The following is a 16,383-nucleotide window of genomic DNA, read 5'->3' on the forward strand; positions in this document are numbered from 1 at the left end:
TGTCATTGTGACAACAAATCACTCACGTGGCATCCTGATCGAGCTTCAATTAGCACTTAGCCTGAGCCGAGTTAGCTGCATGTTACTAATTCATTTTGATGCTGTACTGCTCAAGCAGCCAGCCTACATGATGTGACTGGCTGGCACGTGAGAAAAAAAAAAACCTCAACTTTTCAGTGCAGGAAGAGCGAAGCAGCAGGTCCACAGTTCAGTTTACATGATGACATCACATTCAAAGTAACAGGTGAACGTGTTGAATCCTCCCTCAGTACAGCAGGAGAATAAATCAGTGATTTTAAAGAGATGAAAGTAATAAATGTGTTACGCTAATAATCAATAAATAACTGAAATGTGTGATGGACTTTTAAACAGTAATGAATAGAATGATCAATTTACATGAGTATTCCTCAACAACATAAGTCCTCCTGCTATTGTGGATGAAATCATCTCAGTGTAAAGTCTACAGACCACAAGGGTCAGGAAGATGAACACTAATGAGCCGGGCGCTGAAGCAAGCCAGAAGAGAAAATGATTTGGTGTGCTGCAGGTAATTAGGACTCCAGGCTAAAAGTGTTTGTGCAGCAGAAACCGTAAGACCCAGAACTCCCCGGACTCAGATCCGTATGCTGCACATTAGAGACGACCACCACCGGGACGTCACCCACTGGGTTTGGACATGACCAGACCCTAGAGTGGGGATCGTCCCCTTTGGAGGTGGTCATTGACCCACAATTAATCATGTGCAAGGTGTGGGTCATTACCACCAGGGGTTTTGGGTGAAACCACTGTAAGACCTTGCCCCACCCTATCATGTGACCTATTCACCTGAAGTAAGGTGTGAGTGGGGGCTGAGGCGGCTGGGAAGAGATCACAAGACTACCTTGTAGGTGGCTGACAGCTGGTGTTATAAGCCACCCTGTTCAATGATGGCCCCCCACAGTGCACATAGATGGCTTCTCTTATTCCTCTTTCAAAACATCCGTCCTCCCGGTCCAAAGTGTGAACATCGGCATCCTCGAAAGAGCGTTTTTACACGTTAGCATCTCAAAGCAGTTAAGGGGAGGACCACCACAAAGACGTTTGTAACAATCAGATAGTTAACTCAGTCTCACACAGCTGAACATGGACATTAAAAAAAAATAAAAAAACCTAACAAAGGCAAAGTGGCTAAATAAAGCTACCCAGAGCAGCCTCGGTATGAGCAAATGATCAAAGCAGTCACAGGGATGGGCTGGTGTCCCATAAGCTGGTGAAGTTATAAACACTGGAAAATGATTCAAGTAGCTGACATTTGTCTTGTTATACAAATCTGTTTTTCTCTCTATATATAAAATATAGATATAAATCTATATGAACCTGTTTTAGTGGGGTAAGGTAAATGCGGGAATACAGGAACTCATTTTCAGTTCATTATTTGGAAGTAAAAGAAGATCCTGGAACTTGCTGCAGTTTGAGGGAAATTGCAAAGTTTAAATATTTTATTAAATTCTGAAAATATTATTTTACATTGAAGAAAGATTGATTTTTGCTTTTATAAGCTCTCCGTTTTAAGTCTCAGAAAGAAAATCCACTTCAGTATTTTCTTCATTCCTCAGCCCTGAAGGCCACATCCTCAAGTGCCAAAGCATCAAGTCCTGCATTCGTAAGTGGTGCTGTATTAATCAAGATTATGTTGCAATTATTTTTAAAAAATGCCTTATTTGAATTCATATTAATGGTTAATTCTCTTTATTTTTTGCTCCAATGCTCTTCTGCTTTATTTTTTCCATTTTTTTTTTTTCTTAAGAAGCACTTTTGATCTCAAACACCTCCAGACCGATGTTCCCTAAACGGTCACAATCATTTACAGACTGCTTTAAAAAAGCAGTTTGCAGCTCTCCCCGCTCTTATGCTCCGTCCACCTGACGTTACAAGAAAAATAGAGCAGGAAAAATTACTTGAATTTGATTTTAAAGAAGAGCTACACTGAATCAGTGAGTGCACTGATGAACGAGGAACAAAAATGTGCATGACCGGCACAAACCCAGCACTGATGAGGCAAAACAAATTTGTATTCACTGCTCTCTACAGTGTGGAAGCAGATTTAGAGAGGACGACATATTTATAAAGCAATATAAGGACACAGGAGTCTGTGCAAAGTCCCAAGTTAAATGGAAAGGGGCTTGCTGCAGGTAGAGTAAGTGCCATCAGGCTCAACACTCTGACAGCTTTATGCTCCGTCACCTCCTCTCAGCACTTTGTGCGAGTCCAGTATTCTTTGATCCAACCGAGACCCTCGTCTGTGGAGCCTGCAGTGGAAAGAGAGGATTAATAAAGGCTGTTTTCAAAATCATTTTCACAATCATTCCTGAAAGCACCAGAACACTCACCCAGCGGCTTGTATTCACAGCCGATATAACCCTGGTAGCCGAGATTTTCCAGTGTGTTGAACAGGTAGTTGTAACTGAGCTCCCCGTCGCTGTCGGGCTCATTTCTGCCGGGAACCTGAGCAACCTGAACGTGACCTGAGAAACATGACGGCACATCCTCTTATGGTGCGTTCACACTAAACGTAAAACTAAATTTTATGTGGTGTGAAACAGCCTGAGTTTGTGCTGGGCAACATAAAGAGTAAAACCCAGTTTCTAACCAGATAGCTACTCTGGACAGAATCACCTCCAGTAACACTGAGGAGTATTTTTTGGCCAGGATATGTCCTTCAAAAGGCACAAATATATAGGACCGCCTTCTTTCATCTGTGTGATATTGTCACAAATAGAAAACTCCTGTTTCAGAGTGATGCTAAAAAACAAACAGTCTGTGCATTTGTTACTTCTGCACTGGACAACTGTAAGGTTTTATTATCCGGTTCTCCTAAATGCTTCCTGAAAAGCCATCAGTTGATCTAAAATGCTGCAGGGGGAACAGGGACTAGAAAGACATCTCCAAAAAAAATGGCCAGTAACACAGCCTCCCTGAGCGAAGCTGACAGAGGTCAGTGTCCATATCTCATCAATATTATTAGGTCTACAAGATGATTTTAATTAAAATTCTTAATGCCGCATCTGTGATAAGACACGGATACCTTCAGTACGCCTGTGAGAGAAAGAAAGAAGAACGCCGGCAGATAACAAGGTTCAAGTTTTAAAATGTCATTTACAGCAGCCTGCAGTCAGTATCTGATGCTGATGAAGCAAACGACCTGATGGGACCTCATTTTCTTTCTAGCTGATTTTTAAAAGCAAAGCAGAATGAACAGCATATTTTATATTATCAGGAGGGCAAGTCAGTTCCCTCTTACATATCCAGCTTTTGTGCATTATGGCCCTTCATCGCCTGGAACATCAGACTCTGCGCCACCATCCCCACAACTTCGAGCACTTTCAGAATACGGCCAATAGAGGAGACAGGAGTGTGAGTGGCAGGCAGAAATTAAAAAAGGGGCAAAAGGAGGACAGACAGCCGTGCTGGGCGCCTCTGGAGATATTAACCTTAGAAGGAATCAGATTAGAGGTACTTAAGTGGTATGACTGATCTGATTTTATTATTATTAGATGCATGAATATTTGCATACTCACCAATGATAGAAATATACTTCTGAATGTTTTGGGTCAGGTTTCCATCCATTATTTGCCAGTGAAAGATGTCCTGAAACAGTTTGAACAGCTGTTAAGTCGAGTTGTTGTTGTTGTTTTTTTTCCTCCCAACAATTTTTCAAGGCACCCACCATCTGCAGTTTGAGATTTGGCTTTCCAACCTTCTCCAGTATCGCAGATGCTGTAGACAGAAAAAGAGACCAGCTCAGAAAAAAGCAAAGCAGTCTACGCAGTCTAAGCAAATACGAGAGGAACTGGGGGGAAACCAGGAGTGTTAGCTGGTATCTGTGAAGACATCACTGGCTACATTCAGGTCAACTCATTGATACAAAACTGCGTCGTTCTAGTTTCCCTCTCAACTCTTATTTGAAGCCACAGTTTAAAAAAAAAATCTAAAAAAAAAAATCACAAAGTTCAATGATCGTCCTTAAATGTACTGTAAATATAATGGCAACATATCACCGTGTTGCCTGATGTCAGTTCAAGAGTCTTAATCTAAGAGTCGTTAATGAGTGACTGTGTGGAGTCGGTGGTCTTACCCTGATGAGGAGACTCCAGAAAATACGTGGGGTCTGTAATCCTAGTGTTGATCGGTTCAATCAATCCAGTGATTCCTTCCTAAGAGGAATATTGTGATTAGCACCACTTTAGTTTTTGTCAGAGATGCCAGTATCTTAACAGGGACTCAAACCAGCAACCTTCAGGGTAAGAGTCAGGAGGTCAAACCTCTGGGCTCGTCACACCCAAGTTGTGCGCCTATTTATTATTTTTTTTTTTGCGGCCCACTCAAACGGCCCAGAACTGGCATACAGAACATGCTAGAAGGCTTTTTTAGAGCCTTAACAAAAATAGTTACACAGAAATCTACCAACTTTCTGGGAAAACCTAAAATACTCTCCACAGAAGAGTTGAAACACAGCCCCGCGAGCACAAGTTCTGGCTTTCCTGTCAGAGGAGCTCCGATTTTTGCTTTTACTCCTTTCAGTAAGTGGCAGAAAGGAAAAGGAGCAGCTGATCCGACTGACTGCACAGCAGCCGGCAAACACATGAAGAACAAGCTAACAAAAACATAATCTGTCCTTTCATTCCATTTTGTGAGTCATTGTTTGCAAAAATACCCCCCCCCCCCAAAAAAAAAGATTTCTGCACAGCTGTTGTCTTTTCCGTATGTGTACGATGATTTTATGAGGCAATGCAGAAACTATAAAATTTAGCATTTTAGCAGTGTAGACAAACAGAAGAAAACTGTAGTCAATTACAGTATACAGTATATGAGCATGTATATTACAGCATACAGCCCCAGCTCGTGCCTTTACATTCAGATAACAGCTGTTAAAAGCCACTGTGTGCAGCTGACAGCCTTAAAATTGATTAAATAATGTTTTATTGCAGGTCATGTTGCAATGGCTAGAATCTTCATACTGGTGCAATTGTATGTATTAAAGGGATAAATTGAGCATGAAGATTTTGAAATAGGATATAAACTGTCTATTGTGGTATAGCCTAAAAACATTGTCTACAGGTCATTACTCTCAGCTCCATTTCTGTCCATATCTGGCAACCCACAGTGCAGCCAGAAACTGCACACAAGTGCTTCAAACCCTTTGATGCTTCATAATTGGATGATTTTTAGAGCGAGCACAATGTGTCAGAAGCTGAGTTGCAGGTCAGTGTCGGGGCTCATCGAAGTGGATGCACATGCAGTTTTCGGGAGTATTTCAGCGAAAAGCAGCCGATGTCTGATGCAGGAGGGTGGAGGGCTGCGAAGCGGTGAAGTTGACAGGGACGGCAGCTGAGTTTGAAAGTCACTGATTGATGTCGCAGCTGGTGTGGCTCTCAGGAAGAAGTTTGTGGAGAAGCAAATGACTACAGAGGACAGAGTGACTGGGTGACACGGCACTGAAGAAAAAAAATAACCCTTTTTCCACTCACATTAGCTGTGAGGTAGCTTTTCAGCTCTGGAGAAACTAATAACAGGAGCAGATCCAGTTAGGTTGGAGGTGCTTTGCTCTTCTTCCTCAGCCATGACACCAAACCACCTCCATGCAGGTTCCACTGAGTCAATTAAACATATTTACTTTCATTGTGCTCAAACTTTGCCTTTCCTGGAGTGGAGGGGTTAAATTATTTTTTCATACCCAAAGGGGCCTTGCATTCATAAAAGATTTATGAACTGCACTGATGTGAGAGTAGTGGGTATGTTAGACAGAGAAGGTCACTTACCTTTGAAAGGATATCAGCAGCATATTTCAGGTTCTGCACAAAGACAGCCTCCATTTCCTTGGTAACCGTCGCTCTGTCGGAGTCCACAGGAACCCTCCCAGCCATCAGGTGAATCCTGAAAAGGAAATGTAGAGAAGGTGACATGCTGGCACACAGTGGAACTTCTATTACAAGCTGGCTTTTAAAATAAATTTATAAAGACTGCTTTTGTGCCAGATATATTAAGGGAACTGACCTTGTCCTAAACTGGTCTGAATCTACCTTTTTTCACAGCAGACATATTGTCTGGTCAAAGCAGGTGTCACTAACAATGGCTCTGTTCTGTTCCCAGTGTGATAATGAGTCTGCATGAACACCACCAGGACCCTACAACTCAAGCGGCTAAATGGATTTTAGTATTCACATGTGCCTTCCCCACTGTGCCGTATCAAAATGGTTTCAGTAAAAAAAAAAAAGAAAACTTCCCTACCTGCAGAGTGTTTTGGGGATTGATTGCACATCTGAGAGAATAAACGTGACACACGAAGATCTCCAAAAGGTCCACGTTTAGTTTGTTTAATTTAACAACCATCTAATCCAATTGACTCATATTGTGAGAGAACAAAATAGTAATTAGAAGAATTACTAGAAAAACAAGCTTTTCAAATAGGTTGCCAGCTGCTTTGAAACAAAAGATCAGTGAGGGTGAAATTAAAAATTTTGGCTGTTAAAAAAAAAAAAAAAAAAAGAGACCAGCTGAGAGACGTTGAAAAGCTCCACAGAACTAAGTGGAGCTGCAGAGTCTGGTAGAGCTGGAGCTGCTTTCCAGCACCATACGGTGAACAGGCTAAGCGCCCAGATACCCTCATTGCTTTACACTAGGATTGGGCAACGTGTTAAAATATTCCCAACTGGCCATCGTCAGGCTAACGAGCAATGATTTCCAGTATTTCCCCTGTTTAGCTTTCCAGTTGTGTTTAGTTTGAAACCAAAATAATGAAGCCAGTCAAAGGAGGCCACCCAGCATCCTCAGCATCAACAAACCAATGGGGATAATATACTGTCCGTCCATCCATCCATCCATCTATTTTCTTCCGTTTATCCAGGGCTGGGTCACGGGGGCAGTAGCCTAAGCAGAGAAGCCCAGACCTCCCTCTCCCCAGCCACCTATACCAGCTCATCCGGGGGGACCCCAAGGCGCTCCCAGGCCAGCTGAGAGATATAATCTCTCCAGCGTGTTCTGGGTCTGCCCCAGGGCCTCCTCACAGTGGGACATGCCTGGAACACCTCATCCAAGAGGCGCCCAGGAGGCATCCTAATCAGATATCTGAACCACCTTAACTGCCTCCTTTCAATGTGGAGGAGCAGCGGCTCTGCTTTGAGCCCCCTCCCGAATGGCTGCACTCCTCACCCTATCTCTAAGGGAGAGGCCAGCCACCCTTTGGAGGAAGCTCATTTCTACTGCTTGTATTCGTGATCTTGTTCTTTTGGTCACTACCCAAAGCTCATGACCATAAGTGAGGGTAGAGACGTAGATTACGAGTTAGTTACATGCTCATTGACATTAATGAATCAGAGTTTGCAGCATATGACTAATCACAAATGGAGGATCTATATTTCTTGCTCAACAGGATCCAACAAAGACTTCAGGCACCCTCTAGAAATTTCAGGCTCTCCATTCACCCACTAAGCTATCGTCCTGGAATGGTGATGCTATGTTTCGGAGACGTGATTTATGAGTAAGTAGGTGGTGGTTTTATTCATGTTGATCTCTGATCTGGTTCAGATATGCAGTATAAGTTATCATAGTGAAGTAAGAAGGTAAGAAGTGAATCACCTTTGTACTACATGCTAAGTCCCAAATTGTCCTTCAGACTACAGGCCTCTGATTTAAGTACATTCACTCATCACACATGACAAAAAGCTCCTCAGTGTTTGTGTACAACTCTTGTCTCCAGCTCGACGCATCAAAAAAGGAGCAACTCAGCACTGGAGGAAAACCATAGAGCATTGTTATGCCCAACTTGAGCTGCTAGTTTATTTTAGCACATGGTGTTATTTGTGTTTTACAACTTAGTGATTTTACAAGTTAAAGCAGATGAACCACTGACAGAAAAATATTATAATTGTTAAAAACACTAAAACTAATACTGTAAATAGTAAAAAATAAACTTTGGAAACTAAACTGAGATCAAAAATTTAAAAATAAAACTTAAAAACACAAAGCCACTTTAACTTCTCTGCTTCACACGCGAAGACCACCAGCTAACCTCAGTGGACTTCCATAAAACCTCGCTTTTCCAAAAGGTGGTGATGAAATGAACACACTGCTGTGCAGAGAAGATTCGTGCTGTAGGCACCGCCATTAAGAGGCTCGGCCTGCTCAAAATGGTCATCAAGAATGTTATGCTGAAATTTCCTGTAAATTACTCAGCTTGTCTCAGTGGAGAAAGCAGAGAGGCTGAGTTATTGATTGCTCTGACGCCACTGGCATTTACATGAAATGAATTCACTTTTCCTGGTGGTATTTTAGTCCCAAGCACAGAGTACACGCTGCACTTTGGTGATTGTTGTGCACAGCTGCTTTACACTGGATGCAAAGCGTCTCCTTCTGTTCGTTAAATCCTCGTGGCTTCTGAAGAAAGCATGTGTTAGTAAATCTGTCGCCTCAGATGCAAGAAGTGTGATTACCTTCATTATAAACACATGCAAAACGACATCTCTGTCTTACAGAAAAAAGAAAAACAAACAATTATAACTGCATTTACAGGAGCCATATCAGCACATTTTCTGAAAAAGCTCAGAAAAGCAGCAGAAGTTAAGCTGTGACTGAACAGCTGCAAGTCACTTAAACCTTCAAAATTTTGTAAACTCCTGTTAGAAGGATTTTAACAACTTTTTAACATTAACTAGCAAATCAACATAAAGCGAAGCAACAATTGCTGTGACCATGCCCAAAAACATCTGTGTACAGTGTTGAAGAGATATCAAATGAAGCTGAACTATGGCTGAGTTTTGCTTTCATGTAATACCAATTTGTATGGCAAGATGGCGCAACAAGTCAACGCAATCTTTATTTAATCACACAAGCCATTAAAAACACTTTATCTACAGTGGCAGCCTGGCAAACGAGGAGAACTCGAGGAAATGAGGGCTGTGCCCAAAGGAAAAAAAAAAAGTTTGATAAAAGCTAAAACAAAAGCAGGACACATCCAAAAATATTCCAACATCCACTGGGTAAAATTCTGCTCCTGGTGGTGAAAGGATTTGCTAAAATTGCAAAATGTACCTGTAATTTTGTGTCTGTGTCAACGATCAACAAAATGAAATGTTCAATATTTTGTAAAACCAAAAGACATGGAGTGAGTGGGGTTAGGTTAGCTGGTGATACTGAATGGGCCGTAGGTGTGAATGTGAGTTTGAATGGTGGTCTGTCTGTGTTAGCCCAGCGACAGACTGGTGACCTGTACAGGGTGCGCCCTGCCTCTTGCCCTATGGCAGATGGGATAGGCTCCAGCCCCCCTGCAACCCTGAATTGGATAAGTGGAGGGATGGATGGATGGATGGATGGATGGATGGATGACCACAGTGGTCAGAGTGTTTAGATATTTTGGCAGAATGAGAGTGGACATCATCTTCCAGTTTCCACAGTCTTGTGGACTTATGGAGAAAGCTACTGTGCAAATATTGCAATTTAAAGTAAATACTCTTCAGGTGCTGAGAACACAAGCTTTTATATTCTACTTTGTAAAGCGAAAGAGCACTCGCTTTTCCATGTAACAGTATTACTATGTGATAAATAGTGCCTGGTGTTGATGAGACATAGTGTAGCCCTGCGTGGGCAGACATGCCTCTTACTAAGTGACTTCACTCTAGCTGCACTATGTACTATATTGGCCCGACAAATGTTTGAGTGTGGTTGGCTTGGAACTGAAAGTAAATTTTATTTATATAGTGCTTTTCAAGATGAAAATACACAAAGTGTTTCACAATGTAATATAAAGAAAATGCACACATACAACTTAAAGCGTATAAATGGATAAAATTAGATAAAAGCAAGCTTGCACAGGTGGGTAACACGGTCCACAAATCCAATGGAAACGAGTTCTACAGCTTAAGAGCCACACTGTCAAAAGCACACAGTCTCCTCTGGTCCTCAGCCTGGACTGAGGCACCACCAACAAGCACTGGATCATAAGCCTCAGAGACCTGCCAGATACATATGGATTTAAAAGCTCACTAAAATAGAGAAGCATCTGTCCATCGATAGTAGGGGTGGGTCATAGTCTCAAAAAAAGAGATTTTCAATAATGATATGTATGCAAGGATGGGAAAAAAAGCTTGTAGATAGCAGCATTTATTAGTGCGAACAAAATGAAGGACATTTTCCATCCTCCTTTATCAATGAGAGACTACAGAGTTCAAAGTGTGAATCTATTGTCTCAAGATGCCAGCAGCAGGATTGCAGTACAGTAGTGACACAGCATCATATACAGAGACACAGCATAAGCCAAACGTAAGCACAAAAGTAGCCTAGGTAGTGTTTTTCCTGAAACATTTATGTGTGACAAGTACAACTGCAAAACACTTCAGTTTCACAGTAAAAATAGCCAAAAATAACTTGACCAACATCTCAGGTAGAAAATACTTTTTCTACCTGAGATGTTGCATCTTGGTCAAGCTTTTTAACTGCTAGTACCTCGTACCTCATGTGTCTTCATAGCTTGGCTGTACTCGGTGTGTTTTTTCCTGAAGTGACGAAACACGTTTGCTGTTTCCACCTTTAGGAGGAACCGTTTTCTTGCATATTTTGCTTTGTTGTTCATTGTTGAAATGGCTCCAATTTTAGCTACTAAATCATCATTGGAGGCTGAGGTGCTGCTCTCGCTCTCAGACATGTTTGGGAACATAAGACATGGTGTCACCATAACATCGCGATATGACACTTTTTAACCACGTAAAAAATTTATACCAGTAACATCCTGGATGCCATGACATGGCACAGCCCTAATGGCGACAGGGCTTTCAAATTGTTTTGGAGTAGCAGGGGGGCATGCCAAAGTAGCAGGCACCTTATGACTGAGAGTGAAGCCATGACGGCAGCAGTGAACCAATCAAATGGCTCAGATTGAAAGAACGTAAATATTGCCACGTGCGTCCACATGGCACTGGAAACGGAGACAGCGGACGGTGCAAATTTTTTTTTTTAGGAAAAATAAAAAGTAGACGGCGCAGAGTGGTGGAGTAGGTGGAAAATGCGCCTGGCGCCGGCATAATTTGAAAGCCCTGTGGAGAGCTCTGGAAGTGAATGAACTGGATTCACATGGGACCCAACATTCTGGACCATTTGTAGGCAAGCCAGGGATAATTTGCTCAGGTAAAGGAATAAAGATTTGCAATAACTGAGCAGTGACTAAATAAAAATGTATAAGACTGCTTTTATTTAGATTGAGACACAATTTATTTAAGATCAATAAAGTTCCAGAGATGATAATAGCAACATGGTTGTCTCAAAATACACTGCTCAAAAAATAAATAAATACATAGAAATAAAGGAAGACTGAAATCAGAGTACAGCATCAAGTCAGTTACATTTCTGGGATATTGCTCTGGTCAGTTAAGTAGCAGCGGGGGTTGTTAATCAGTTTCAGTTGCTTTGGTGTTCATGAAAAACTCACAAGGTGAACTAGAGGGTGCAACAATGAGACAACCCTTAAAACAGGAATGGTTTTACAGGTGGAGGCCACTCACATTTTTTCCGTTCCATCTTTTCTGATGCCCCCCCCCCCACTAGTTTTGCATTTGGCTAGGGTCAGTCTAACTACTGGTAGCATGAGGTGATACCTGGAGCCTACAGAGGCTGCACGGGTAGTCAGACTCCTCCAGGATGGCACATTAATACATATCATTGCCAGAAGGTTTGCTGTGTCTCCCAGCACAGTCTCAGATCATGGAGGAGATTCCAGGAGACAGGCAGTTGCTTTAGGAGAACTGGACAGGGCCGTAGAAGGTCCTTAACCCATCAGCAGGACTGGGATCTGCTCCTTTGTGCAAGGAGGAACAGGAAACTACATACTACATACAAACTACTGAGGAAAATTTTGAGCTCCTGCAATAAAATTTTGGTAAAATGGACTAGTCTGCCGCATCAATTTCTCACTTTGATTTTTGGGGTTTCTTTGAATTCAGCCCTCTGTAGGTTGATCATTTTCATTTCCATCAAACGATATCCAGCACAATTTTTTCCCCATTGAGGTCTGATGTGTTTTCTAAGTGTTCCTTTCATGTTTTTGAGCAGTATACCAAACATTAACCTCCAAGTCTGAAAACTCAAGCTAACACTGAAATGCCAAAAATGGTACAAAAACCTTTTTTGTCCTCTTCCCCTTGATAACAACTGCATTTGGGAGGAATTCTGGATACTCGTAATTCGTACATATAGGGGTGAGTCTGCTTTGATTAACCATTGGATGGCAAAACAGCTGTTTCATTTTACCTAATAAATGGCTTACATCTTTTCATTTTAGAACAGTTTAAGAGTCTCATTTTTAGACATCACGGGTCTAAAAACTGCTGAGTTGCTGCTGTCTTGCTATGCTTAGCTCAGACATGTTTGGGAACATAAGACATGGTGTCGTTCTCACATGCCCCGCACTATGTTACTCTTATAAAACTGTGTGTACATAACTTTAGCCTTTCATTGTCCCAGTGCCACCTTTGATTCATAGTCTTTCCTCTATTTTTGAGCATAGCAGCTGCTGTTTTTATGCACCAAGTGTGGTACATCGGCTATTGTAGCTCCTTGGATTGTAGCTTAAACATACTGTTGCTGAAATGTATCGTGCATCTAAATGTATCTGCTTTTCCTTTAGTTTGCACACATGATGAATAATATAATTTATTTCTCTTTGATTTTCAGGTTGGAGATTTAAGGATAAATAGATTTAGAGTCACCTTTTGCAGTCCAAAGCTCTGGCATACTTCAAACTTAGATCCAGTCCCTCTCTGAACTCTGATTCTCTTCCAGGAACTGCTCCAAGACCAAGATCACCTGCCTTTACATCTCCTGCAGCACGCACACACAAACACACACAATCCTACCATCATAATCACTCTCAAATGTAATTTATAGCATTGTGTTGAATGCCCACTGTAAGGCAACATCATTGTTAGCATTTATGGTGTGTCTTCATTAGTCTGCTTTCACAAGTGAAACTGAGCTGATCATGTTGGTCATGCTGAACAATTTACTTTTAATGAAACACAGGAAGAAATGAAGACTTCAGAACCAAACCTGAGTCTATCCACAGACTGTCAGAGCTATGAAAATGAGGAAAAACTGCATATGTTTACACTGGCAGATTACTATCCAATATATCCGTATGCTAATCAATATACTGTATTGACACCATATATTATTACCAAAAAGACCTTTTGGAGTTTTTGAGGTCTTTGTAGCTGCAAAATGTAGTAACCATTTTTAGATGATGCACATCAGGCTATGGCATGTATTTAATCACATTCCTATAAATGAGTGGTTTTCCCTGGGACACCAAATGGCAGACTAAAATTGAACTGCACACTTTGTTCATATCAGATGTCAGTTCCTTTGACTGACTTACAAGCTATGTATAAAAGAAATGACTATAGTTCTAGTTAATGCAATCCCATTGGTCTATCCATCATCTCCTGCTTATCCAAAGTTGGGTCGCTGTGGCAGCAAACTAAGCAGGGTCTTCCCGACATCCTTCTCCGCAACCACACTTTCCAGTTCCTCCCAGGGGAGCCTGAGGCATTTCCAGGCCAGATGAGAAATATACTCTCTCCAGTGCGTTATGGGTCTACCCCAAGGTCTCTTCCCAGTTGGGCATGCCTGGAACACCTCCAAAGGGAGGCACCCAAAGGGCATCCTAACCAGATCCCTGAACCACCTCAACTGGCTCCTTTCAATATGCAGCAGCAGCATGAATGTCAGTACCTCCAAGTCTGGCGGCCTCCAAATCTAAGGCCAAAAAATGGTGAAATGCTCCCTCTGGATTGGGGAAGAGAGACTGTGTCAAGCAAGCGAGTTCAAGAATCCTATTCACAAGTGATAGGAAGGTGGAGTGTGAGTTGGACCCACAGATTGGTGTGACGTCAGCGACAATGCAGGCAATGTCCTGGATTGTTGTGGTGACGAGAGAGCTGAGCCAAAAGGCAAAGCTTTCAATTTACCATTCTATCTGCATCTCAAGCCTCACCTTATGATCACAGAATAATGACCAAAAAGTCGCGATTACATGCAGCTGAAATGAGTTTCCTCTGTATTGTAGCTAGGCTCAGCCTTAGTAATAAGATGAGGAGTTAAGACATCCAGAGGGACCTCGGAGTAGAGCCGCTGCATGCGTGTCAACAGAAGCCAGTTAATGCAGTACTTTTGTACTAAATTAAAGCTGAAAGTCTACACTTCAGTCAGGATTGGTGGTGTACAGAGGATACTTATGGACCTGTGTGGCACATGCCAAACTATCAACTGGCAGTATTTTCTTCTCTTCTTTTCCTTTTGGTGTTAATTGTGGTTTGCTCCACACAAGATAGTGATCAGTTCCCCCTTTGATAACCACCTCTCTGTCAGACACAGCCTTTAGTGTGGCACGGTCTCACCATCTAACTTCTGCACAGGATAATATTGTATTCGTCAGAAGGTTCACAAAATCCCAAGGCCAAGCAGTATGTCTCACTGCTATAAAGCCAGGGATGGTTGCAATAGATTGGCGATCTGGGTGTAGCCCGCCTCTTGTCATATGACAGCCGGGACCCTGAACTGGATAAGCAGAAGAAGCTGGATGGATGGATGCTGTAAAGCAAGCATACAGTAACTAGAGGTGTAACAATGAAACAGAGCCTAAAACTGCAATACAAACAGCTACAATATATCGAAGCTCCATCTTCCTGTACTGTGGTACTATAAATGGTACCTGTGTCCTTGATTAGCTGGATTTATTAAACCACTGGCAGGTTTTTGTTTTGTAAAAACCTGCCAGTGGTAGGGGAGCAGCGATGCTGCCAACTACCTGACACAGGTGATACTTCCAAAGACAGAGGTAAACAGTTTACACTATCCTTGACTGGCCTTCCTGTATTGGATTTCATCTGCATTTCTACTTTTCAGATGTTCTTATTTTAGGACATTTGCCATTAAAAGAAAACAAATTAGATATGGTTTTGTTGTGCACTCCTCTGAACGACCCTGGAGTAATTTCTTTGAGAATATTGAATAGCGACACCCCTTTGGCCCTCAACGCCACTTTTCAGTATATCGGTGGTTAAAATGAGCAGCTGCAGTGTAAACCGGCTGTGTGACCCTAGCGTCTACCTGGAGGGGTATTGAGGAGGACGACTTCCACCCCTGTGGCCTTTCTGACTCTCTGAAGCTCCTGCAAGTCCGAGTCGTACGGCCAGGCTGCCTCCACAGCCCGAAATCCAGCCGCGGCAGCTGCTAAAATTCTCTGGCTGAGGTCGGGGAGCTCCGTGAACAGCCAGGAAATATTCGCACAGAACTTCAACGGAGCCATTGTGGTTAAACTTCAGAAACCAACAACCGTGAGTTCAAACTTCCTGATGAACTTTCACCGTGCTAACAGTGAAGCGCTACATTAAGCTAGCTACATTTCACCAGATTTATGGCGGAAAAGGAAAGTGAAAATTTCAAAACAAAACGGTGTTATAAGAATTGCGATTTACATAGGACGTACATCTGTTACAGTGGTCTAATAGAAATACATAACATCATATTAATACACAATCATGGATATTAAAAGGTTTTTAGACCTTATAAAAACACCTGGACGCGAACCAAATTAGTAAAATTATTTGTAGGGCTTTATTATGAAAATGTGAAAGGAGAAGCTCCTCTTACAACTTCAGAGAAGACTTGTTGTCATCACGTGACTGGCAGCATGCGTCCTGGCTTGCTTTTCAAAATCCAGTATTTTATTTTATTTTATTTTTATAATAATACATTTTAAATGTAATACAAATATAATATAAAAATTAAAGAAAAAATACAGAAAACAATAACTATAGAATAAGATTTTAAGTGTGTAGAGGAAAAATCCTTTTTCCCAAGCTATTTTTATGAACACTGTCTCCAAAATAATATTTCGAAGAAAACTGTGTTTGTCTAACTAATGTGTTTAAATAATGTGCTTACGTCATAATCTTAAGGTTCAGGGCCCATGTGGACCCATTTATTTATTTGTTTGTTTAATGGTATCCAAAAAGTCTGAAAATCTAATCAGAAAACAAAAGCTATAAACAGACAGATAAAATTCTACATAATGTATTTCTGGGCAATTTCTTTGACATAAAAATCTATCACAGAACTGTACATTGATTTACCTATCACAGTGACTGCTAGACTGACAGAAATAACAAATTATTATTTATTAATTATACATGATGCATTATTTTTTAGGTCCTTTTTTCCTCTTTATGTTTTGCAGTTTTGGTCCAGCATATTTCTTTAACAAATCAGCTATGAATCCAAAGATGCCTGCTGCTGTGTTTGTAGTTTGTATCATTGGAGACCTTCAGATTGTGCTTTTGCAGCTAGTTTAGCCCCAGA

The 16,383-nt window shown here is 41.5% G+C and overlaps 1 protein-coding gene across 1 annotated transcript; it reads right to left on the reverse strand.

The window, feature by feature from the left end:
- Positions 1 to 1,475: 1,475 nt before the first annotated feature.
- hyi (hydroxypyruvate isomerase) lies at positions 1,476 to 15,429 on the reverse strand. Its single transcript, XM_030727687.1, has 8 exons — positions 15,133 to 15,429; positions 12,732 to 12,843; positions 5,799 to 5,913; positions 4,115 to 4,193; positions 3,707 to 3,756; positions 3,558 to 3,627; positions 2,370 to 2,504; positions 1,476 to 2,288 (listed from the first exon to the last, which is right to left on the reverse strand). The coding sequence occupies exons 1-8, from the start codon at positions 15,329 to 15,331 to the stop codon at positions 2,230 to 2,232; spliced, it is 819 nt and encodes a 272-aa protein (XP_030583547.1). The 5' UTR covers positions 15,332 to 15,429; the 3' UTR covers positions 1,476 to 2,229.
- Between the last annotated feature and the right edge of the window lie 954 nt (positions 15,430 to 16,383).

Source organism: Archocentrus centrarchus, chromosome 4 (genome assembly GCF_007364275.1).
Source record: "Archocentrus centrarchus isolate MPI-CPG fArcCen1 chromosome 4, fArcCen1, whole genome shotgun sequence".
In the NCBI taxonomy this organism is placed as follows: domain Eukaryota; kingdom Metazoa; phylum Chordata; class Actinopteri; order Cichliformes; family Cichlidae; genus Archocentrus; species Archocentrus centrarchus.

Bases quoted from the DNA above. Each gene is read 5' to 3' on its own strand.
- hyi (XM_030727687.1), bottom strand. From the start codon at position 15,331: ATGGCTCCGTTGAAGTTCTGTGCGAATATTTCCTGGCTGTTCACGGAG. The intron at 12,844-15,132 runs GTAGACGCTAGG...TGCGTGCTGCAG, and splicing joins CCTCCTCAATACCCCTCCAG to GAGATGTAAAGGCAGGTGAT. The intron at 3,757-4,114 runs GTAAGACCACCG...TTCTGTCTACAG, and splicing joins TCTGGAGTCTCCTCATCAGG to CATCTGCGATACTGGAGAAG.